Source organism: Stigmatopora argus, chromosome 9 (assembly GCF_051989625.1).
Source record: "Stigmatopora argus isolate UIUO_Sarg chromosome 9, RoL_Sarg_1.0, whole genome shotgun sequence".
Lineage (NCBI taxonomy): Eukaryota > Metazoa > Chordata > Actinopteri > Syngnathiformes > Syngnathidae > Stigmatopora > Stigmatopora argus.
This window is the reverse complement of record NC_135395.1, coordinates 10,992,640-11,019,303: the sequence shown is the minus strand read 5'-3', so window position 1 is coordinate 11,019,303 and position 26,664 is coordinate 10,992,640. Positions and strand designations below refer to the sequence as shown.

Sequence of the window (26,664 nt, the reverse complement as noted above, 5' to 3'; positions counted from 1 at the left end):
TAACTTGCCCCGGGAGTTCCTCCCTCCCTTCTCTTTCCTCCTCCTTGTCTAACCAAACTTTCGCCCCCCCAAGCCCTCTGCCCAGCACCTGTTGAGCGGCGAGTCTCGCACTCAGACCGAGAAAGACCATTAACCACTCATACGGACTGCAGACGAAATCCAAACACTGGAGATGATGTCTTTTCACTTTTACGCATGCACCCCACGTTGATCCCTTGGAGTTTAGCTTTTGTTTTTCCTATTTGAAATACTTTTTCTACATTGATTTTTTTTCTTTTAGACAATACTTTCTTTTGATTCGACCCTTTCTTTTGCAATTTTGCACTTTTCTCCGGCTGGATAGATGGTGAAGATTATGCGGATTCTAGCGCGCGTCCGTGCGCCGACGCACCACTGGTGCCCCTGCTGATCCTCGAGCCTCGAACCCTTTGCCGCACCACCACTGCCAACTCATCCAAATGATCCCTCCATCATTCCTCATCCTTCTCGCGTCACTTTTGCAACCAAGTGGCACGGAGACTCAGTTAAGTCATGTCAGCAAGTTTCTCCCTCCAGGCGGCAAGGAGCAAAACGGTCAGTACGCGCAGGGGTGTGACAAGGTACCGATATGGTGATATATATCGCGATATAGAGCCCACATAATCGTTAAAGTGCTCCAGCAAAAAAAGGCGTATTCTTTTGCAAAGATGTCAGTGTTTAATAACAGAACCAACAGCTTTAAACCTAAATTTTCTACAACATCAAATCTTTCTTCTATGATATCTGCTACCTGATTGTGATTGTCCGCCATTGACAACGCTAAACGTCCAATTCATTTGAACTAAAAGGGACATAAGCATTCCAAGATAGTCCTAATTTCAATGAATTGGTCGTCTATTGTTGTCAAAGCCAGGGAATGAGTAAAGAAAGACACTTAATTGTTTACAAGAGTGGCAGAAAATATAGTGCTGCTGTATTTATTTACAGAAAGTCTACATTCATATTTAATTGAATAGGGCTTGATACTTTATAGCTCATTTGTGTGGTAGGTTCAGTGAAATTACGGACATACACAACAGCCTTAACATATTCTATCAATTTTTGACTAGTGTGAATGTATTAGGAATTATAGTGTAGTTGTACCGGATATTGATTTCATCACCCGTGCTTTGATAATTGCCGTATCACCGTCATGTGAAATAATCGTTATTGTGAGCGCTGTATTGTATCGGGTGATACGCAGTGCTTCCAACCACTACACACACAAGTGGTCATTTTTTTCTGGGCTTAAGGCCAGTTTTTTAGGCACATCTTGTTTGAGTTTGCTTGCAATGAATGGGTGTGTTTCATTCACTTCAAACAAGGCAAATGGAAATTACCTTTTAAAGTTTACCCTGAGAATTCCATGTCAACCCCCCAATGCTCCCCTGGAAGCATACAATTACTAAACCAAGACATGAGTACACCCTCTGATCAAGATGAGAGTCTAGATCAGGGGTCTCGAACTCAATTTACCTGGGGGCCGCTAGAGGCCGAGTCTGGGTGAGACTGGGCCGCATCAGGATTTCCACAAGAAAAGCACTGATAAAACTTTCCAACGTTATCAAATATCTTTATTTTTTAACAAAAAATAATGAATTAAATAATTTAACTTAAAGATGAATAAAAAATAAATCAATCAGTAATATAAAACCAAATAATACTAATGAGCATACAGTAGATATACACTGGCTGGCTAAGTAGAGAAAATGAATTATTTTTATTCCGTTTCAAATGTCTGTATTAACAGCTCTTTAACCTTTAACTTTCTGAACTTGAATGGAACATTGAACATGAAATATTCTGAACACGGCTTCTTTTGCCTACTCCTTGCTGCTAGAGACCTGGCAGCGCTTCTTCTCACATAGTCACATTTGGCTTGAGGGAGGAAGCAGTGGAGACCCTCAGTACAGCTTGAAGATGCTCATCAGTAAGTCTGGACCTGTACTTGGACTTATTGAAGTTCAAGGTGGAGAAGAGCTTCTCACACAAGTATGTGCACCCAAAAAGGCACATGGTCCGCTTGAACCTTCGGGAAAGTTCAGGGAAGCTGGGGGTCAACTCTCTCAAAAATTGCCCAAGCTTGTCTGCTTCTCCACTCACCTCCCTGAACTTGGCTTTGAGTGCAGAGTTGCACTGCAGGTCAATGAGCTCCATTTGAAGCTCAGGAGGGGCATCTTGCACATCAAAGGAGAAGGGGTCCGCAAAAATTGAAATGTGGCTTTGTGTGTCTTGAAGTCTGCAAATCTGTGATCAAATTCCTCCTGTAGCTTCGAAATGGCCTCAACATACTTCTCACCACTGAATGGTGTGCCTGCATCCACGAGAGCCTTGCATGCTGGGAAATGGCAAAGGTTTGTCTGAGAGAGCTGGGCTTTCCATAACACAAGTTTAGTGCAGAATGCTCTCACGTTGTCATAGGCAGCACTGACAAGTTGCCCCTGGCCTTGTAGCTTCTTGTTCAGTACATTAAGCTCATGTGTGATATCAACAAGAAAAGCCAAGTCCATGAGCCATTTGGGATCACTTAGCACAGGATCAATCAACTCACAAACGGCGTAGCTAGCTTTGACTGCTGCATTACTGTCTTTGGTAGCCTTCTTGAAGAGATCCTGTTGCCTCAGAAGACGTGTTTTAAGACTGGCAACCTGGTTGGCTCTCTCATCTCCCTGGTATTTTTCGTACTCCTCAGCATGTCTCATAGTACAATTACGTTTCAAATTGTATTCCTTGTGCACCGCAACTTTTTCAGTGTAAATGAGACACGTCGGGGTGCCCCTGTGTTCAACAAAGAAATATTGCACTCCCCACTTTTCTTGAAACTGTCTGTGCTCATCACCGACCTTTCTCTTCACGGCAGGCTTTGAAAGAGACATCTCTGGGGCTCTGTAATATGTTTTTCCACTTGGAATGAGTCTCGGGTTGATCTTTCACATTCAGTCGCGCGGGTTTGTGGCGCATGTGCACTTTCGCTCTCCGTTTCAATCGCGGAGATGGCTACAGACACTGACACAGGCTGGATCACGGATCATAGCGCCTCATTCAGTTCTATGCTGAGAGCAGCGGAGGAGTGTGCGCGCCGAGCGGAGTGATCGGCCTCACGGCTTCTCCTCCGCCCAGCTGATTGGAGGAATGAATGAGTGAGTGAGCGAGGCACTGGACAGCCCGGCCGATGTCCCGCCCTCCAGAGCCGTATACCTCACCGTGATTGGTTCATTCAGCTCCGAACCAAAGTTCCCTCTAATTTTTTGTTGGTCTGAGCAGAAAGACAACCTCCCTGAGCGCACTGAGTACCAGTGTCAGCGACATCATCGGTACTCGGATGACTCGCCTAAAGACGTTTCGCCGACGGACGTTTGACAGACGGGCAGGTCGCCGAATGGACGTTCCACCGAACGTTCATTCGGCCGAACGGTTTCGCCGAAACGGGATTCGAACGCTCGCCCCGCCGGATCGTGTGTGTACAAGTTTTTCAACCTCGGCCCGCGGGCCATATACGGCCCGTTAGGATTTTTAATCCGGCCCGCCGCCGGTGTTGTCCAAATTATAGTAAAAATCAATGTTCGTCTACCATCAATGGCAGTCCGGGAATAAGCACTCTTGGGCAGGCAGATGTAGCAGAACCGAGCGGTAAAATGACAGCAATCGGGTCAAATCCATCCTAAAACAGCATTTAATGATTAAATACAAATACTGGATGATATCGCGATGGAGGCAAAAAAACGTCTATAGACGTCCATTCGCCAAACGGCTCAAAATGCTCTCAAATTCGGTCAAATCCAGCTGAAAACAGCGTTTAATGATTAAATACAAATACTAGTATTTGTATTTAATCATTAAACTAACAAATACTAGTACGACCTGTCCATCTGTCAAACGTCCGTCGGCGAAACGTCTTTAGGCGAATCATCCGGTCACGACATCATCATTGCTCGCTATCGGCACACCAGTATCACACCTGCCACAAGCAGGTGCATGTCAATGTTCCCTCTAATTTTTCATGTAAAACATGCTGTAAAACAAGAAAAACATGAGTGGACAGAGCTACTGCCACTGGCTGCCACTTAAACGGCGCCATCATGGGGAAAGGGGTAAAAAAAAAAAAAAATTAAAAAAAAAAAAAAAAAAAAAAAATCGATCTTTCATATTAAGACGGGGGCCGCAAATTATCGTCCCGCGGGCCGCAGTTGGCCCGCGGGCCGCAAGTTTGAGACCCCTGGTCTAGATGCTTAAGTCTATACACGAGAAAGTTTGCCATCCAAGTTAAACAGTTGGGATTTGAATGCTGTGTAAATTTGGGTCAGTTCCTTTATCAATTTTGGTTTAATTATAGGTGACCAACTTTTCTTGACTTAAATAACACAAAGTGGGCCAATTACAAAATGCTCTATACTGGTTATTAGGCGTGTTGGATAATTTGTTTGGGTAGTAGGAAAGTCTTTTCAGCCCATTTTGACAATGTGTCTTGTTAGATAGACCGTGTTCATTCCTCTTTAAGAAGGGGCAGCCATGGTGCTTGCTTGTTAAGCCACGTGGCTATCAGAAAGTCAAACAAACAGAAGCACGTTGCCATCAACTGTCCAATCTATCAACTCTGCTGCACCTCTGCAGGCCCCCACACTCATGCAACAAATACGGCTGGCTCAGCACGTTGCACTGGACTCAACCCTCTTAGTAGCTGCCTCGAGCAAACATCTTATTACTAACCAGTAGAAATGGCTAGTGTTATTTTTCTTTTTCTGTTTTTTTAGCAGTAAGGGCTGTCAATGATGGCCAACGAGTAAAGTAAGTCTTATTTCAACTCAATCCTCTTAGCTGCCTCGAGCAAACATCTTATTACTAACCAGTAGAAGTGGCTAGTGTTATTTTTCTTTTTCTGTTTTTTTAGCAGAAAGGGCTGTCAATGATGGCCAACGAGTAAATTAAGTCTTATATCAATGAGTCAGACGTCTTTAAAAAAGTCAGTTGCAAGGTAGCGGTAAACTCCTTCCATCACTGTCACTGATGATTACACAATGTTACTTGTTGTGGGGGTGGCCACCACCGCAATTATATAATTAAAAAATATTTTGGTTGTGCCTAAAGACAAAAAAAAAAAATACATCCTCTGGCCTTAACCCTAAATAATCCTTTCAATTCATTGCTCCCTGGTGACCTTAGACCCTTTCATAATTGACTTGATTTCCCCAATCTTTGAAGTACTCTTCCACTGCATGGCATGTGAAAGTAAAACTTCCAGCATTATACACCAGTGACCCTGTTCTATCTGTAGATTAATCTCAGATTTCGGGAGTATTCAGATCTCACATGGGAGTTAAGTGTTCCCGGTTAACATTCCCGTACAAGGCCAAGTTTCTCCACACCCGAGCCCACCCGTAAGCGCCATCCCCCCTACCCTGATCTTATTAGTAACAAACCCCCGCCGGAGATGTGGATTACCTTCATAAATACTCCCTCGTATCCCCCCTGGAACACCACCGGAGGAAGGTATGCGTGTGCCAAACCCGACCTGCCATTGATCACAAAGGCCGCTGTTCAACTCCAGATTACCAGATTAAACTGCCGGAGGAGAAACAGGAGAGGGGTGAGCGGGGTCACCCGCATGGCTCATGGCGGAGGGGACGAATCCACACATGGAAAGCTGGGGTTAAAAATAAAGAGGCATATTGTGCATTCATTCGATAACCATGGGGACAATTACCTGCTTATGTTAAAAAATGTCAAAAGTTGGTTGCTGTTTGGAGCACACTTTGAGGAACATGGTGACATTTTGTAAGGGGGTAGGGTGGTTACACATTAGGGATCCTGGGGTTTGGGGATCCTGGGGATGTAAAATGCTGTGATTGGATGTTGGCACATGTCCAAGTCTTGGGTGGCCGGGAAAAGTGGGATTGAAACATCAGAGCCAAAGAGGACTTGTCTTAGGCAATGTCTGTAACCAGTTGAGCTAAATGGAATGATCCAAAGTTCTAAACACAGCCCATGACTCACGGTTCAGACTAAATCTCAAAGGATGTAAGTGCATGTACGTAGTCCTAACGGTGATTTTGAGACATCGGGATAACTAGAAAGCCCATGCATTTTTTTTTAATGAAAAGAAACCTAGTTTATAACTCAAATTGTAATTTGAACCTATACCATGGTAGTTTAAAAACCTGACTCAGGCTGGCAAACTCACTTTTCAACCCCAAATGTGGCTTGAAACTACTGGAAAATCCTGTTTGAATCCCTCATTTCAAGCTCCAACACCTGTTCCAAACCCTAGCAGGCCATGAAACGGACAGTGACATGGCAACACAAGCGGGAAAAAAACAACTTGACAAATCATTCATAGTGAACCTTCCAGAGTACTGAGTGTGGAGAATGTGCTGAATCAGCACAGCATTAATATAAATAGCTTGCAGGCAGGGTGGGTGTCAGTGAGGAAAGTGACCCTCGGGCCAAAACAATGGCATAAATGATGTCACGAAATGGTGCAGAGGCACTGTCTATAGATTTTCCTAATTCACCTTATTTTTTTTATTTTTTTGGGAGGCTGGGAACAATAAAATCCAGCAATGTTAAAGATACTCTGTTTGGCAAAGACATGCCATAATAACACACCATTGATTCTTTCGCTGAAATACGAAAGGCAGATAAACCAAAGCTTGTTTTGTTTGTGGCAGTTTTTTTTAAATACTGCCAGTAACTTTGTTTGTTGTTTTTAGTTGTCTTATTTGAGTCATTGTCATGTTTTCTGTTTTTTTTTTTGTATGACCATTTTTGTGGCAGTCTGGTTCTAGTCAGATACATGTTTGTGTCATTTTTGGTACTAATTGAATCCTGGCTTGGTCTTCTTTCTGACAGCAGTCTTGACGTATTGCTGTAAAAGTCTGTTGTTAGGGTTTGCCTGTCTGCTGTCTTGTTTCCATTCTCTATTCCGGCACTAGCCTGTTCTGAGTTTTAAACTAGTCTAGAAATAGCCTGTGTAGACTGTGGTTTTCATCTGGCACTGGTTTGGTGGTAGACTGGTATGACTACCATTATTTTATGACTAGTCAAATCTATCATTGACATTGTAGTCCAGTCTGTCATTCAGAATGTCAAAGTTGTAGGGTTGTAGTCTTGTTCTAATCTGCTTCTGTGCATGTTATATAAGACACTTCATAGTAATTTATGAGTGTGTGATTTCTTTTTTTCCTCCCAGAAGCGTGCATGTCAAGTCAAGTTTTGAGTTACAAAGCTTCTGTTGTTACATCAAGCGGGTGGTTTTTGACTGGTCGCCAGAGTACAACACTGCTTTCACCAAGAGTGAGACCTCGCTCCTCGGAATTCTGCCCCGCACTTCCTCGTCCGGGAGTTGACCTTGGCCAACGTCTCCACAGGGCATCTCATCGCCTCAGTGAAATGCCTGAAGAATCCCGCATTTGTGTCCTCTGCTGCCCCGAGGCGGGAACTAGAAGAAACAGATAGCTGCAGTCCAGCCTTTGGAACGTACAAATGGCAGGGAGGTATTATGGAAGCCATGAAATTTCTTTTACAAAATTTCTCTCATGGTGACTATGAAAGAGTGCCATTTTCAAAGCATTCGTTCTTAAATTCTACTCACTATTCTGAAAACTAAATATTGTATGTGCTACTCCATGAAAGGTGTTTTCAGGAGAATTTAATGGAAACATTGCTGTAATTACAGGCTCAAAACTGTGTCACATTTTAAACTGATGCTCATTAACCATCGTGAGATCCAGAGAGATGTTTTAACAGTGACCAACCATCGTGTTGCAAGTGTCTCCATCGTTTTAAACGTCCTCAACGCGTGCGACGACACGAAAGCGTTGCAGCGTATTTCATGTGCTGCCATTACACTGACTAATTTTAGCCCATGCGGCCACGCGTGAACAGCTGCATACATTTGACACTTCGGGGCAGATGTGACAAGCATCTCTACATTTCAAGGACAGCTCAACTCAGATGTGTTGGCATCAAGGCTCATTGAAAAAATGAATCAATTTCAATCAAGTTTTAATTTCATGTTTTCTTTTAGAATGAAAATATTTTTAGATCACCACAACTACCAACCTCACTTGCTAGATGGCAGGAATATTTTGTAGTCTTTATTCAGTTGTCAGTGTGGCGCCTGTGTGGGTTATCTTGGGGTACTCTGGTTTCTTTCCACTTCCCAGTCTGTATTGTTCGTCTTTTTGTGCCCTGCGATTGGCTGGTAACCAACTTAAGGTTTCCTATTGCCCAGTGTTGGCTGGGATAGGCTCCCCAGCGCCCCCACAACCCTTGTGAGGATAAGCAGTATGAAGAATGAATGAATATTGTCTCTTAGTGTGTTTTGCGAAGACTGATCTGTAGACTTAGGCAGGGGTGGGCCAACTATTCCACAAAGGGCCACAGTGGGTGCGGGTTTTCATTCCAACCCATAAGGACACCAATCTTGTATCTTACAAGTGCAATCAGTGGATTGCAGTCAGGTGCTTCTTGTTTTCTGCAGAAATCTCACTGGTCAAAGTGCCAAAAACCTGCACCCGCAGCGGACCTCAAGGACCGGTTTGTCCACCCCTATGAGTCTCAAAGAGAGCATTTAAAAGGGCACCAGGAGTGTTTTAAATAAGAAATGAACCAATGCACCTGTCCCAGTAGCCGATGATGTCACCCGACACATGGTGAGTACCATTACAAACCACCACACCACGGTAACCCGATCATAGTCACTATTTAAAGAATGTAAGGCTTTCCCTAAGTTGTTTTCACTGAGAATTGGATATGATTCATGACTTGAGAACCCTCCAAACACCCAACACTGTGGGTGGGGGTATCCGTTACTTTGGTTCACATTAACTGTTCGCCCACATTAGACTTATCCGGACATAATGCAGCCCGTTTTTAATCAAATCTCACTTGAGTTTAGCATGTGGTTGAAGCACTTAAAAATAACAGATGGTTTTGTGCTAAGGAGCTTGTTTGACAAATCTCAGTGGGAAAGAGACACTGGATTCTCTTTAACAAAGAGCAGACTCTAGTGGGAGGTTATTTGATGAAGGTTTGATTGGTCACTTGATTCTGTGTTTTTTAATCATGTGTTATTTTGTTTGGTAAGCAACTTATTGCTTGCCTTAGGCAAACCAGAACGACTTAAGTGTCCCTACTTGGTACATTACAGTGGAAAGGTAAATGAGACTCCAGGTTGCCATTGCTGTTTGTTTATATTTCTTTTTAAAAAATAGTATGGAGAATAGGCTGTACAGTCTGAGTTTGCTGCAGCATGCCTTTGGTTTCCTCTTGGATAGAAATGCTTATATAAACATTTTATTTCCGTACCAATACCAGTTATCCTGCATGTTTGTGTGTTACACTAGAACTCAAAGCAATGTGTCTCATTCGCAGAACCTTGTTTCGCATTATTGTGTCTCATTCTAAACTGGTGCAAGGACAAACAAGTAAATATCTTTAATCGGAGGTTCAGTCAGCCGACACAGCGGTGGAAAAGACTTGAGCTCGACAACATGAAATCTTACGGAGGGGCATTACATTCAGCCAAGTCAGTCATGCGTTGAATATACGAACAAGTTGGAAAGTGATTTGTTGGTGCAAATATGTATGTAATTGCGGGATATCCGCTAGGTTTTTCAACTGGAATTAATATACACGTCAGCTATAGAGAATGTGAATGAGGCAATCTGATTTACCATTACTCATTCCTTGCAATTGATGGTGATTGACTTCCAAAGCATTTTGACTGGAAGGAGCAGTGATTTTCACTTCCAGTCCTGTCAGGTGGATTAGATTGAACATCTATCGCTGTCAATGGGACCGAAGGAGCTTCTCGCGCAAAGGCTAATATGATTTAGTGACTCCTTTTGATAGACGGTGTAAAACATTTGCCTAGGAGTCTATTCAGAGTTAACTGAAATTAAATTTTACGATGTTTGATGCTCTCTTTATGTTCGGTGTTTTATTAAATTCTCTAAGCACGCTATTCTGAAACGATAAACGTTGGCGGCGGCCAAGGTAAATGCGAGTGGGAACACGTTAAGCGTCTTTCTGACAAAATTCAACGGCAGCTTTACACAATGCCTCCAACCATATTGAGAAAACAAATGTTGATGCCAACAGGTGTGCGTTATGGCTTACAGAGGCGCAAATTGAAAAATTGACTTTGACATAGCTTGTCAACACCGTCTGGTAAACTGGCGCAGGTCCTGCTAAATGTCCTTGTTAGAAACACCTGCTTGTGCTTGACTGTTTGTCCGTTAGCTTACTGGAAGTCTTCCCTATCCATCTTCAACTCGCAAATTCCATACCTGTCAACCTCTGCCGATAACTGGCCTTATAAATGATTATGATTCCCCTTACAAACCCCCCAAAAAAACTTACAAACACCGTCTCGTACGGTGTTTGTAAGGTTTTTTGGGGGTTTGTAAGGGGAATCATAATCATTTATAAGGGCAGTTATCGGCAGAGGTTGACAGGTATGCAAATTACAGTCGCAAAAATTAAGTGGTTTGATAAACATTTTGAAAGTCTGGTCCGGTCCTACAAATGGAAGCACTTCTCAGCAAGACTTCTTCTTTTCTCAGTCTCCTCACGGATACTTGTGGTTGCCATTTCCATTCTGGCCAAACCACAAATCCAAGGGCTAAAAATTTCTCCTGCCATGCGAATGCATGCAGATGCCAGTTCAAAGCCTATCGGACAGCAGCTGAAGATGAACACACTTCATCCGTATCGAGCTAAAGGAGCGATGTCTACTCCGAGGAGACGCCTTCATGGCTTTGCCGTCACTTGAAAATCTGTTATTGAAATGACATAGCTTACTGGGAAAAAAAAAGTTGATTTTCCTTTTTTTCCTTTTATGTCCTATAAATATTATGAGGTCTTAGTATAAAATGCTTTTACATATTCGTCATCTTTTTCACAATGATAAACAATATACATGGAATGTTTGGCTACACTCATACAATCAAATAGGATGGATCATTTCTCTTAGTTTTTCCTTCATTTTATTTTGATGCAAGTTTTTGATTTAGTCAGTTCTTTACTTTAACTCTTTTATTTCTGGTTAGGGTTAGGGCCACTGGCGATTGGAAACTGGATCTCAAAAGTACATGTTATACAGCATTGGCACGTTATTTCTTAGTACTCCCTGATACTTTTTGTGTGTGCACTGGTTGGCTCAAATGTTTTTTTTATCTTAATTAGTTAGCATTACTCAATTACGTTATTTTAATTTGTTTCCACTCCTGGTTTAGATTCCTAACGTGTCTTCAAATCTTGCCTGGCAGATGAACTCAGCACAACTGGGCCGCACATGTCCAATTATTAATTTTTCATGCTATCATAGATTCCCGACATGTTTTTGCAACCATGTACGGGCAACCAACTTACAGCTTTAAAGTAATAAATAGTGGCTAAGCAGGGCCTGAGAATTGACTGCACCTGCAAGACTCCTAACACGCAACAGATGTTGGCATCAAACCACAAAATAATCGTAAAAATGTGAATTCATTCTTTGTTGGGTTACGCGACACCCCAAAATTCAGTCAGTAGGAAGCAGTTATCCTTGTCTGTGAGTGAAGTTGAGTTGAGTCGGTTTGACCTTGTTTTTGTAAAAAGAAAGAGCATGTCAAATAATTCTGGAGTACTTCTTTGAGAGGCGCTGCAAAATAATGGTGGGAAACCTTAGGGATGAGAAGAAAGGAATGTTTTGACCTATTATATAAAAAAAACTTCATAGAGCTCCAACACTTTCTTAGCCAACTCTACTGAGTATGCGTGAGGAGAGTTGAGGCTGTGCAATCACTTGACTGTGATTTTTCACTACAAAAAACCCTTAACTGTTATTTCAATTTGCTTGTTCTTGGCACAAGTTAAAAAAGAGCATTTTAAACTTTTAATACATGTCAGGAAATGTCAATTTCCTAGTGGTTTCTTTGGACTTATTGACCTCAAAATTCTAAGTTTCTACCATGATTAACTCATTTTAGGCTTGAAAATGTACGTCATCACAATCATTTTAGTAAATGTAAATATTAGTATTGTTCCACAATACTTTAATGCCTTATTGCTACACTAGTAAACAATAGTGAAACAAAAATCCAGGTGTTGACTAAGCACACACGTTTTATAGGATTCTTGGGATGCTTGCTGCTGTTTGGGTTAGCAATAGGGTTTGAATCGGTTAAACTGAGATAATTACCCAAAAGTTCGATATTTGTTCAATTTATGACCACCTGGCATCTGCTAATTGAGGAATTATGACGCATTTCAATAGAAGTGCTGTTTACGGTGTACCCACCATGTTCATTCATGTCAATGTAACAGTGGGTGGGGGTCCCAAGAAAACACCGAGCCACCCCATACACACTTATACGTGTGCTCCCGCGAAAAGGTTAATGTTCAACGGCGTGAATGGAAGGTGTGAACAAAGCACAATGGCCGCACTGTACGCCAGTCTATTCATCCGCACTCACTTCCTGCCCAAATAGCCGCCTCTACTTTCCTCGCCGTATGGGGGGGGGGCTTCGTAGAGTGCGTAAGTAGGTCAAAGAAAAGTCATGTTTGAGGTAATTCACCCCCCGGGGGAATGGCTCCTCTGATCTTACGAAGACCCCAGAGGTGAGGTCATTGGCAAGTCACATGGTGCACACCCATGACGAGGGTCTTTGGTGAAAAGACCCTCTGTTGATGGAAACATGAAGCAAAGTCAACTTTTACTTCAAGAGATGCTTTTACGACATCTTGATTTATTTGCCACCACAGTGTGGAAATAAGGTACGATGAAATGGGGTGAGGAGGTTCATTCATTCATTTTCTGCTTCCTTATTCCCTATCAGAGCCAACTTATGGGCAGTAGGTGGGGGACACCCTGAGTCGGTTGCCAGCCAATCGCGGGGCACAAGGAAACAAACAAACATTGGCTATTGGTGTCAGTGGCAGGTAATGAGTGCAGCTTAGGTTTTTCCTGCTTAATTTTAGGTTGATTTTTGATTCACTTTCAATGCATTTTGGATCATATGATGTTGTTAAAAGGGCATTTCTGGGCCACTTCCTTATTTTAGAGTCACTTTGACATTTCACTTTTATCAGTTCATGTTGGGTCACTTTCAGTCCTTCCATTTTAAATGAATCGAGTGTCTATCATTATCAATGGTAGCCTATGATGATCCACATCATTGTCAATGGCCAATGAGTTTACAGATGCTATCCTAGTGGGAACTTTGGAATTATATTAGCTGTCTATTCGATTTGAACTACGTGGATTGTCAATAAATTATCACAATTAACAGCCCCAACGGTTCAAATGGATATATATATTCTCTTCAATGGCAGCCAGTAAGATCATTGCTTTGATCATCATGAAAATACAGATGTGTTTCCTTTGAGAGTTTTGATGCCTTGTTCAGTTGACAATTTCCATCAGCGTCCAGCCGGTAAATCCCATTTTCTCCCATCGCGATAACGTCACTTCTGGCAGCACGAAGAAGCGGACGATAATTAAAAACACAGCTGCTCAAGGCCAAACGGGTGTAGCGCCAGACAAACCCGTCAGCTCATAACCTCTCGAGCCAGTAACAGTTAATTAAATGTGGCCCCTTTTGCCACTACTTGCTGCAGGAATGGCGATAAGACCTCAGCAAAGTACCGCTTGCTGGGACACGCGCTTGCTCAATAGATATGATGGCGCTTTAATTGGATTCAGTGCAAGAAAGGAGGGATTATGTAGCGCTTCCATGCATGCATGTACGCCCTGCAGGAGGTATTGTTGCGCCAAAACTTGGCTTGGCATCTTTATGAAAGAGACTTTTCATGCAAAAGTCCTTCTTTTGTTTTTGTTGGCGCGCTGCGATTCATCGGCGTCCCACCTGGCTGGCTACCAAGCCCACATGAAAGCATCAAAGGCAATCCAAAGTATTTTTTTTCCTTTCAGGTTTACATTTTTTCTGTTGGAAGTATTGGGTGAGGTTGAATGACATCTGCAGTGTAAAGCAAATGCTACAACTTGCCTAGTTGCTCCCGTGTGCGACAGGACTTCCAGATTAAAAGTGAAAAAAAAACAGTTAAATTATTAAATAGACTGAAAATGGAAAGAAATGCAAAGGCTTTTTGACTTCAGATGTCACATTTTGATAGTTGCATTGTACTATGCAGTCATTCAAGACAACCTTGTGCAACATGAATAAAAACTGGCCCTGGAATATAACTGTGGACAAAAGAGTGAATGAATCATGAATGCTTCATTCTACCTTATAATTGCGTTCCGAAAATCGTACACCCTGTAGGCAAGAAGCTCAACAATTTTCATCAAAAGGATATATCGGCTTGTTTGGATAGGTTGAAGAATACCAATATAAAAGTCACTTTACAGATCCCACTGGCAAATCTTGTAACAATAAGACAAGAACACACAAAACAGATCAAGGCACTTTTGATGAATGGTCAAATCTTGCGGGAAATATACATTTGAAGTAGAAAAGTCAACCATCATTTGTAATTCCTACCCTTTTAGGAGTGCAAGAGTCCAATCAAGAGAAGGTGATCGCAGTGTCTGGCGACGGGACAATCCATAGTCCGGACTTCCCACGCACTTATCCCAGAAACATTGTGATAGTGTGGAGGCTGGTAGCAGCAAATAACATGAGGATTCAGCTCACATTTGACAACAAGTTTGGCCTGGAAGATCCCGAGGACGGAATATGCAAGTAAGGCATCTGCTATTTATTCATTCTTTGTCTGCTATCACAGTGCTAGATGTCCAATCCATGGTAAGTAATAGTGTTGGGCTGCGCATCGGTTCATTCACCGCCAAAATCCGAATTCACATGGATTGGACATCTGCAAGTGATGAACCCATTTAGATTCATAGAAGAAGGATGATTGGTAATAATGTAACACAATTTGGATGTCTATCATCATCTTGGAAAAGGCCACATGTGGCAAACAGAAACAGAAATTTGATTTAAATGTAGGATAAATCACTGACCATAAATTTGATTGGTATTTCAGCACCAGGGGCTTTCCCTGCTGGCATGTCAAATAGCAGAATCCGTCTTTTAAAGATTTAGAGAGAGAGTGTGTCCATTTGTGAAATTGCTTCTCGGCTTCCCGCTGTTTGGATGCTCATGAATATTAAAAACGCAGGAGTGAATTCGCCTTGGACAGGGTCGATATTAGCCACGTCTAACAGAAACACACACACATGCGCGTCCACGCCACGTCTTTTTTATCGCCTGGATCGCTTTCAATCACCGTCAGCGTTTGCCATTTCATTTAAAGAAGGGGCCGGTGTGCATTTACGCCGATACATCACTGCTGACTGGATGTCGTGCAGGAGACAAATCAGGTTAAGGTGGATGGCTGAGGAAGAGGAGGAGGAAGAGGAAGAGGAAAAGTCAGCGATTACTTGCGAGAGGCCCCTAATGGATGATGAGTCGTATTGCAATTTAAGAGGATTTATTCACTGCCATCGACGGAGATAAACGGGCTTGTCATCAAATATTTTGCGAAAATGACATGCAAATCAAATGTAACAGCGTAGGATCAAATGTTAAAATTGATTTGTTCATTGTTTTTGCTTGTATTGGTTAACTTCAACTTCATAGAATTGAACTTAATTACTTTTTTTTTAAAATATGGTAATATCTGTTTATGTAATGCAATTAAATGTTAATATTTCCTATTTCCGATCACTTCCTGCAGTTTAATCTAAATTGGAGTGAATAGAAGCACTTTCAGAGATTGGAATATTGAATTAGAAATGAATTGGGTCATTGTAAATGTATAGTGAAGTTAGATTTTGGCAGAATCGTACTTTTTTTGCCAAGATGTGGCTGGTAACTTTACAATGCCTTGATTTTCTGAATTATTTGCTGCATAAATTATAGGAAGAGCTGTAGGACAACTAACAATTGAAAATGTTTGAAGAAAAAGTTGCCTTTGGAAAAGAATGTGTGTGTGTATGTAGCCTAAAGTGATCACTATTCTGGAGGCCAGGAGGCAAATAACAGAGAGCTTTTTTTCAGGGGTCAACCCAGTCAAGTTGAGGCCATATGGTGTTTGATTGCATCCCAGGATGCTGCATGATGAAAGTGGTGTTCAATCATCAACACACACACATGAATACACACAGAAAAACACAGTCACACATTTACATTCCACTCACAGTGCGCTCGTGCTTGCATTTTGACATGCACTAAAGAGCTTTATTATAAAACTCCGTAAGAACAAAATGCTTTCAATCATTATTTCTAGAAACTTGACTGTTCATTATGTGCAAAACGGCGGTGGTCATGAATAACTAATAAGAGCAGCAATATAAGTTCATTATGCGTAAAACGTGAACAACCAGCCTTTTCTTTAAATGGACATAATTTCTGGTCGCTCTCTTGTAATTTTACGCTACTACAATGATCAGCCATTACTCGTCTGTAATGAAAGGTGCAGTTATTATTGGTGTTTCACTGAATAATTTTTTGGCTCCCAATACAGATTCCGATAAATTATTCATGTTCATGTTTGGCCAAATGTGCCACAACCATTTTTTGGGTGACTGGCTTATTTGTCATCTTTGTCTTTACAATGTTGACGACTCGATGCAGCATGCCAGTACATTTGTTCCTTTGCGACTGAACACAACATAAAAATCCCAATCTTCTGCATTATCAATGAGCCATCTGTTACCTACTTGGTGACGCAAGCAACCTACAAAAAGTGGCGCCACAGTGTTTGCTGCTTGCCGCTGCTTTTTAGGACTAATATTCTGAACACGGATGTTCTCGGCGCAGATGGTGACGTTGGGAAAAAGGTTGAAGGTCATCGCTTCATTCAAGGACACGTTGATTTGTCGTTTTATGGAAGATGCAGGGATAAAAGTTAGGTTTCACGCTCAAGTCTGATTCTTTTGAGCATTTTTTATTCACAATAATATGTATAAATGCTTATTTACATTTTTTATGTACTGCTGTGCAATAACAATCTGAAAATTCAGCTGGCAATTCTTGTGGCACTCCCACAAAAAAAGGAAAACATCTAAACCGTACTGAAAAAGCAAGATAAAAGCAAACTCTTGGTAACACTTGCAAGGAAAGTAGAAACAAAAGTTGTCATCGAAGCTGGGGGCAAAAACAACAAGCACAAGAAACAAAATATCAAACTCTTGCTAACATGAAAAAAAAAGCTTACGGCAACTGCTCATTTGGGATTTGACCATTTGACAAAGGACCGGGGTAGACGCAGGCTACTTATTCACAAAGAAATAGGAGACGGGGGAGATGATTGCAGCAATTATGAAGCCACATCAGGCCAGTAAGTAAAGAGGGGAGAACGTAATTGCTATAAAATAAAAGCATTATCTTTATATATAGACCAATTGTAAAATTTTATGACACTATGTATTTGCTATTAGTGGTAGTTGGCATAATTACAGTTGCAAAATCCTTAATTAGCATTTTCTCAGCGGTAGAAAATAGCTATTAAGCTCGGTGTTGTAAATAGAAATTGATTAAATCTGACTGATTTAAAACAATAAAATATTTAAAAAATAATTAGAACATTTTTCTATCATAAAAAAAGATTAATAAAGAAATAAATTCAAATGAGTGGCCCTAGGGTTACTTTTCTCTGGGAATTTTAATTGCCTTAACTCTTTGTCTGCCACTGACGCAAATTGACGTCCAGCCATTGTGTGTGTTTTTAATACTTATTTCCCTCTTTTACCAACTACCATAAGTTTTGAAACAATGTACAATGTGGTGACTACTGCCGCCGAAAGGGTTAAAATTTGAAGGGTCGAATAGAAAATCTGCAAACACTTATGTTTATACCGAATATTTGGATGTTGTTGAAGGTACGACTTTGTGGAACTGGACGATCCAATTGACGGTAGCATCCTGGGCCGCTGGTGTGGATGGCAGGCGCCCCCCACGGCCCACCTTTCCAAGGGCAATCAGGTCCGAGTCCGCTTCGTCTCGGATGAGTACTTCCCGTCCGAGCCGGGCTTCCTGATCCGCTACGCCCTTCGGCCGGCGGTAAGAAGCACGTCATGTGTTTATTGTCATACTTCATGTGTAATTACTCTAAGTAAAGCAGCAGCAGTGGAATATGCTTTGTAAACAGGCAATTATGCTTTTCTGCATTTGAACGGCAAAGTAAAGCAAAGCTTGTCGGAGCTTGTGTGGATTTTTTTTTTCCAAGTTGAACACGAATTATAATTATTCAAATTTGTGCTATTTTACCATTTAATTTCTATATTTTTATCAATATATTTTATATTTTGGAATATATTTTTCTCACTTTCCCTCTATGTCGTAATGTCTTCCACTAGTTTCACTCTGCACTTGTATTATCTTTTCAAGCATGTGATCAAAAAGCTCTATATGAAAGGAGTAAAATGTCTTTTGGAGGGTCCTCGACCCCTGCACAGATTCCATTTGGACCCTCCAAATGAAAGACCTATACTTTTCAAATTGTCCATGGTTTTGATTCCTTTCTTTTAGTAATTTCCTCTCCTAACATTACTATACTATATGATATATACACTTCAACTGGCTGTTTCATTTTTACACTTTAATTTGACAAGATGGATAGTCTTCCGTGACCTTTGCGTTCACCTTTTCTCACCTCATAAAGAGACTTGAGAGGATATCACAATGGCTTTGCCGTCATTTATAACAAGGCTGAAAAAGGCTATTAAAAAACCCCAAAACTAATAACCCGTAAATAGGGCACTTGTGCTGCATTCAAGAAATCTGGAGAAAGTGGTGCTCTAACTTGTATTTCTCACACTTTCGCTTATCTTTGTGTTTCTTTCTTTTTTTAAATGTTTTTTACTCTATATACTTTATGCCCTGTTTATTTTTACTGTACGAAGTGGTGGTGGTTGGCCACTGCTGCATACGTATCCTTGCGCTTATCCCGAATTCCAAGTCTCATTCAAGGGGAGAGGGGGTATAACATTGAGGAAACATTGCCCTCGTGTCTTCTCTTTGAACCCGCGCAATAGCGGCACTCTGTTCTCAGCTACCGGAACCCGTGGAAAGCCACACGGGGGCCCGTCAAGACCCACTCTGTAATTGACAGGAAGCCATTTTTGGCAAACCGCTTGTTAAAACAAGACACACAAAAGTAGTCAGGCAATGCAGCATGTTTATCGCCGGCCGTTTGTCTATCTCCGTCAAATGTTTGTCAGCTGTGTAACAATATATTGTGGTGGTAAATATTGTGATACCCCAAAAATCGATATATTGTTCTAAACAGATGTCACTCATTAATAAAGGAACCAACAGTTTGCTGAAAAAGTTTCCGCTACACCGAAATTGGCCGCCCCTCCCAATCAAAATGAACTTGACATCTAGCACCCTCGAAAATGGTACTCGGTCGTTTGGTCGCCCGGAAGGTTATTGATAATTACCATTTAAATCGTTGCTCAAATTCCCAAAATACAAACTGTGAATTATTATTTAGTCATACTTAATGCCCTATTAAATATTAGGCTAAAGAAAAGCTCCAAATTTCCCGGACTTTTATTGTGTTTTGTTGGAGAACTTGTTAAGACCCTGACTGACGTAGCTTCTTAAAGGGACAACGCATGTACATACAAACTCTTATACACTCACACGTCGGCTCAGTGAAACTGCTCAGGGCCATTATTGGCTTTTATTGATGCGTAGACCGTGTTGTTTTACCTTGTTTTGTCGCCGGTCTTTTGGTCACCCGTTGTTTGGGTCCGGGCGACCAAAAGACTGCGACCAAAAGACGGCGACCAAAAGACCGGCGACCAAATGACCGCACACGCTCGAAAATGAGCATTCAAAGCAGACTTCTCAGTTTTAATGAATTATGTCAATGGAAGGCCATGCATGTTTTTGTGCCTGCTTTATCTGTAGAAAAGTTGTACTACTCCATTTAGAAAATACTTGTTTTTCCGATGTTGAAGTGGTTCATTCGCCTAAATTCGGTGCGGGCAGCGTGGGATCGATTTCCACTCAGTGGCGGTGTGAGTGCAAATAAATTGTATTCTCTGTGTGGCACTGATATGCTAAAGCACCTCGGGTCTCTGACCAAGCTCAACGATGTTGCAATTGAATGAAAGAATAATTTCCTGGCCCATGTATCAATAGTATCAATATTTCATATTGTGAAATAATTGTTTTTTTTGCCCTGGATCACAAATCGTACCGGGAAGGGACACAGAGGTTCATAAGTACAGTATTTATGAAAAGTCACATCCATGTTGACCAAATGTTGGCTAGATCAAATTCCCAAGCCCGTTTTTATGCCGACCTCAATTGCAGACTAGCAAACGGGACAGGGGAAAAAAACACACACACACACAACCCACATTATTTCATGCGCAATAGACTTTGCAGCTTAATGGAAGAGGAGCAGATTGCAGGGAAGTGGTTTGTCAGTGCATGAGAACGGGAAAGAGTTATTCACGTGTGTCTTTATAGGCTCTTTCCTGACAAGCCGTTATTTTTCTTGGCACTATTTTTTTTCATTTGTTTGTACTACTACGACGTTCGTTTGTATTGATAAACTATTTTCATAGTCGAAAGATGATTGGACGCCACACAATAGATTTAGGGGGTCCTGGACGCCTGCCATTACCGTTTCGAGTAGCCATTTGATAGACAATTTAGTCATTTCGCCCTTGAGAATAGGCTTTGACTAGAAACACAGTTGGTATCTTTACTATAAAAAAAATTAGCCCTAACAGACTCACACATTTCGAACATACCCTGTATTCAAATTCTTAAGCTTCTTGCTCAATTCATCAATAAATCCCCTTCAAAATGTGCAGAGGTCTTTCGCATGTGTTTATATCTCAATTGGCAGCCATAGAAAGTCACAGCAGGCCTGGCTGGCCGAGGGAGCGCGCCGATGCTAATTAGGGGAGGATTGCGCTGTCAAAATTCATAGGCTGTTAATGACTTCCAGTTGCTGGACACTGCCAAGCTTCGGCTAATTTGCCGCTCACGCTACTGCCGCCGCTCATTGCCAAGAACTGTCGGAGTTCCGCGTTTGCGTCCATTTAACCCAGTGAGGCTCCTGAGAAACCCAATGCTGCTCTGCATGCTTTCTTAACGAGTTTTTGAGCCACTGCACAGATGTGCCTCAGATGTAATAACACCCCCCACACCCCCTCCTTTTAAGAAAGATTCCAAGGAGAACATCGAGGAGTTTAGTCTCCATATATACAGGAGATCCATGTGGATGATTGTAGCAATAAACGGATTAGGAAAAGGGGAAAAAACTGGATAGCGTGTGCATTGAAGTGTCTCATCTCCTCCTCTGAACCGCTTTATCCTCATTAGGGTCATGGGGGGTGCTGGAGCCTATCCCAGCTGACCCCGGGCCACAGGCGGGGGACACCCTGAATCGGTGGCCAGCCAATCGCAGGGCACAAGGAGACAAAGGACAACTATGCACACTCACACCCATACCTAGGGGCAATTTAGAGTGTCCAATCGGCCTACCATGCATGTTTTTGTAATGTGGGAGTAAACCGGAATACCCGGGGGAAACCCATGCAGGCCCGGGGAGAACATGCAATCTCCGGTGGACAAACACAAACACAGGTGGATTGACCTGGATTTTAACCTAGAACCCCACAGCTGTGAGGCCAACGGGCTGCATTAAGGTGTGTGATTTATTTTTGATATGCAATCCTGTGAAGGCCATTTTAGATATATAATTTTATTTTTTTGTGTGCCTATTTACTCTTTTTGTTTTTCAAATTTCCCTCCTTTCATATTTTTCATTTGACATTTGTGTTACTTTTTTGTTGCATTTTATAATAATAATTATATTTTTGCCACGATTTCAAAAAGCATTTAATTTGATTCTAAATTTATTTTGTAGACATAAATTCATAGGTATGTAACTTTTATTTTCTAAAGAAATCCTTTCTGGTGGCTATTTTTTTCCTCTTCTTTGAATCCTGTGGCTTTTGTTGACCTCTTTATTGTACGACTTTGAACTAACCTTTAAGACAGATGGCCGTCCCACCCTTAGAATGGACTTGGCTGCAGGACTCCTTGATTTAATTTCACAAAATAACTGTCATGATTCAGAGCTGTAAAAAGAATGTGTAAAATAACACAAAAGGAATTTTAGCATCGGACAGCTGACAAATTCATTCGTGGTCGTCATATTTACGACTCAGTGGAAGTTGGCTTTCACATTAGTAGCTCCAATGTAAGTAACAGAAAACTAATCTAATTTTAATTTTTTTTAATTCAGCTCCTCTAGACAGTGTCATAAAATAGACTCACAAAAAGAAAAAGCTTTAAGACGCCATGGAAGTCTGCATATTGGTTTAAAGTGGCCATTTAATGCAATGCTGGCCTTTCAAGGGGTATTAAAGTCCCTTCTGATCTGATTTGCAATACATGATTCACAGTAATGAATTTTTCACAATATGGCGATGAACAATTATCAATATAGGTACTACATGGGTCAGGACATCTCTGATATAAGTATTTAATTGTCCTCGCAGATCCCAGTGGAAGCCGAGCCTCGGTCCCAGCAGGATCTTCAGGATCTGTCGACCGCCGTGTCGGGTCTGAGGACGGTGGAAGAGGTGATGAAGTATCTGGAACCCGAGCGCTGGCAGCTAGACATGGATGATTTGTACAAAGCTACGTGGCACGTGCTGGGAAAGTCGTTCATCCATAACAAGAAAAACAGAGGTAGAAAAGACACCTTATCTGACCATACCATGATATCCTAGATTAGATTCGTTTAGATCAGGGGTGTCAGACTCGGGTTGGTTCGCGGGCCGCGTTAACGTCAACTCGATTTCATGTGGGCCAGACCATTTTCGATATAATATTTAGATATTTTTTTTATAAATGGGTTAAAAGAACTGGATTAAAATCCCTGAATATTCAGGTTTTTTTATAGATCTAAAACAATGTTTATTTTAGCTTTTTAAATATATTTTTAGATTTTACAAAATGATTTTTGACCTAAAAACAGAAAAAATGATTAAAAAATGACTATTGATTTAAAAGGGGGAAAATCAGGAAATATAATATACATCTATACTCTTCATTTTAATTTGATCCTAAAACAGAAAGTCGGCACTCATGATTTACTTTCCCGGGCCACACAAAATGATGCGGCTGGCCAGATTTGGCCCCCGGTCCGCCACTTTGACACATGTTGTTTAGATAGATTACTTTGCAATGAAGGGAGTATGCAGTAATTTATTGTTAAAGGAAAATATACAATTTGTTTAAAAAAAAACTTGTTATTGGTACTATACCAACATCAGCCAATACCACACAGCTGGGTGTCAGAATTGTTATTGGGAGCTGAATTATTTTGTATATTGTCAACACCAAACCCATAAATTGCTTGATATTCATCAGCATGTTTTGTGCCCCCGGAGGAGGAGCTGACCTCAACCTGATGTGGGAGGAAGCTCAGCTTTACAGCTGCACGCCGCGGAACCTGTCCGTGTCCCTACGTGAGGAGCTTCAGCGGACCGACGCCATTTTCTGGCCCAGTTGCCTCCTGGTGAGGCGCTGTGGCGGGAACTGTGCCTGCTGCGCCCACCGCTGCTACGACTGTCGGTGCCAGCCCACTCGGGTCGCGAAGAAGTATCACGAGGTAGGCCCGGTGAAATGGAACTTACGATTTCAGGATTTGCCTACCTACTAGTTCAAATTGATGACGGACGCATGTTGTCGTCAATAGAAGGCAATGACATCAGAATTCTGTAAATATTTGGAAGTAACTCTTGTTTTACAATAAAATGCATAATTATTCTTAGTGTCAAATTCACTTCAGAGATAACCTGATTCTTTTTTTTTTAAATAGCTGTTTTTTCTTTCTTTCTGCCAAGCCGTTTAATTCTAAAATGATATTTTACGTTCACATTCTACACGTCCAACCCATTTGTAGTGGGAGCATGGCAGCTTGTCTATAAAATGCTCCATGTTTATTCACTGGCGTTTTTTTTCTTATTTTTTTCGAGGTTCTGCTACTGAAACACCGCAGCGGTGGCCGTGGCATGCAGAAGCTGATGACCGACGTGGCCTTAGAACACCACGAGGAGTGTGCGTGCGTGTGCAAGGACGCCGATAACCACGACAATAGCGCACCCGCAGGACACATTTAATACCAAATTAGACGAGGAGTGTCAAAACCCAGATTGGGAAGGATTCAGTCTTCCAGAACGTGGTTGAATAAATACTGAGACTACAAATTCCACTGCCGTTTATCTGACGTGTTAAAAGACAATTTGAGATAAGGAGTTGCCCTTTCTTCGCCTTTAATAAACTGATAACATCACAAAAATGTGAGCTTCCTTTGCTCAAGTGCTCTTGCTATACTCGTCCAATAAAGTGTTAGAACAGTGAGGAGCTTTGTACTGAAGGCATTTTCGCTCTGCCATCAAAATAAATCAAAGCGTGCTCTTTAGGGTTTATGTCTGAAGAGTGACTGTTACCCTTTGCCTCATAATTCCCAACAATTATCTCATGCAATTTTCTCTTAATTTATTTTGGTGTATCTTATTATCTTATTTTATGGGGCTAATTGACTGCTATTGACGGCACTAAATGTCCAATAATTAAAAGGAATTAGACATCTAGCACTCTCAATGGTGTTGAAAAATAAGCATTCACAGCCAATCCGCCTAATTAGATTTCTATTGTTGTCAATGGCAAGCAATGAGTTAATTGCGGCCTGATACCTTGTTTAAAATTCAAGGTACTAACGACTCACTTCGTTTTGATTTTAGGACTTTTTGCCCAAAAAAACCCACAAAAAAAATTACAGGAGCCTTTTACGGGAGTCCACAGAAATTGCAAAGAATTTGCTCTCACTGTTCCAATACTTTTGGAGGCGAGTCATCATTAAATCTCCCTTGTGTGTAAATATTTGCATTTTTTTCCTTTGCTAAGGCTAAGACTGTGCGTTCTTCATTTAAGTCAGTTATGCCTTCCAATTATTTATTTCTATGCCAAAAAAGACATTTAAGAGCAAAACATCCAATGTCATTGTACAGTAAAGACTTTTGCTTCCTGTTTATTTTTTTTAATGTTTTTTCACTCCCGTTCAGTTATTTATCTATTTTTCTCTCCCTCTACGTGTTGTTTTATTGTACCAAAATTCTGAAATAAAGTCTTTCATTTCTTATTAAGATTGCCATATGTCAATAACTGTATCAATGGACTATCTTTGCCACTTTAAAAAAGGTTGTTTTTGTTAATTGACTATTATTGATCTCTAATTCACTTATATGAGGGTTAGATAAGGCATTTTTTTTAAATTAGGTGGTATGGTGAGAATGGTTTGAAATTCCGCCTCAACATTTAGAGATCGAAGGTTCAATCCTCGGTATATTTTTGGGGCAGGGGTCATTAGGTCATTCTTAAATCTTCATTTGTCATTGATAGTGTGAATGGTTTTCTTTGTCCATTTGCAATGTGGTGTTCCCAAAGTCTGCTGACGTCGACATGGCCACACTGTAACGCGGAACTGGTTAAGTGTTCTTGAAAATGAATGATATTTTTAACTTGCTGTGTAATGTGTTCCCTGGCAGGTGTGCAAGATGGTGACAGATGCCCGTGCATAAACTGGCCTACGTTGTCGTGGCTGAGTGCCAATCGGCTGGAAGCCTTTTCCCCTTGCACACACAATAGATGGATAATGTGAAAGGTATTCACCTCCTCCCCATTGTTTCATCACACAAAGATTATAAATGAGTCCAATTGACCTCCACTAAACTGCACGTTTCACCTCGATCATTTTCACCACCCCACAAAGACATGTAAGGTTTCAATGACCTAAAACTTCGAGCAGCTGCAAGTGAAATTAAAACAATTCCTAATATTATCTGAATCTTTTCTTTGATATCCTTCAACATTAATCTTCATGATTCAAAGTATCGTGTTAGTTAGCAAACTGGAACAACAAAGGACCCCAACCATTCTGGCTCAAAAAATTGCTTTAGATCTATAAAAAATGACTATTTGGGGCTTTTGATCCAGTTCTTTTAATCCAATTTTAAAAAATCAAAATCTAGATATTAGATCTAAAATGGCGTTGACGTTAATGCGGTCCATGAACCAGCCCGAGTTTGACACCCTTGCTCTAAAGTGTAAACTAACTTACTACTTTCTTCTTGACATGTCCAGACTTGCCCCATTGAAACTCTGTGAGTCATACACACAGTCATATAGTAGTATCATATTTAAAAAAAAAGTCTACTTCTCGACACACATGGACATGGCTTTCTATCAAAGATTAAAACACGCACATTTCCTCCTCCTGTTCATAATTATGCAAAATAAGAGGTGCGTGGCCAATAAAAGCACCAGGGTTTAAATGAGGTGTTTTCTTTTAACGAGACACTACTTCCTGTTTCCCTCGCAGTGTTCAGGCCCCATAAGCGTAAACTCTGCCAAGGCACATTGTTGTCAACACACGCCGACTGACTCCTTTTTAGGGAATAGCGCAAATGCGGCAGCCCAGAATGTTGCTGGTTGCATCCCCCATCCCACACCTTCTATTAAAATCATGAATTTATATTGTGCTGTTAACACGTTAAAAGGGCAGATGAACTGACTGATATTTCTACTATTAAATTATCTTCTGAAGTTTTGGAATGATCATATCATGTTCATTGTTTTAGTTAGAATTATTTTG

General features: G+C 41.2%; 1 protein-coding gene across 2 annotated transcripts; it reads left to right on the top strand.

Annotated features, from left to right (window-relative positions):
• The first annotated feature begins 95 nt into the window (after positions 1-95).
• On the top strand, positions 96-24,756 carry pdgfc (platelet derived growth factor c). Of its 2 annotated transcripts, none has more exons than XM_077610468.1 (6): positions 96-573; positions 14,513-14,705; positions 17,849-18,029; positions 22,502-22,694; positions 23,402-23,619; positions 23,987-24,756. In XM_077610468.1, exons 1-6 carry the CDS (start codon positions 459-461, stop codon positions 24,128-24,130), a joined length of 1,044 nt encoding a protein of 347 aa, XP_077466594.1. In that variant the 5' UTR covers positions 96-458; the 3' UTR covers positions 24,131-24,756. The 2 variants fall into 2 exon arrangements, with proteins under 2 accessions (XP_077466594.1, XP_077466592.1); XM_077610466.1 differs by having other exon boundaries at positions 23,399-23,619.
• Positions 24,757-26,664: the final 1,908 nt, after the last annotated feature.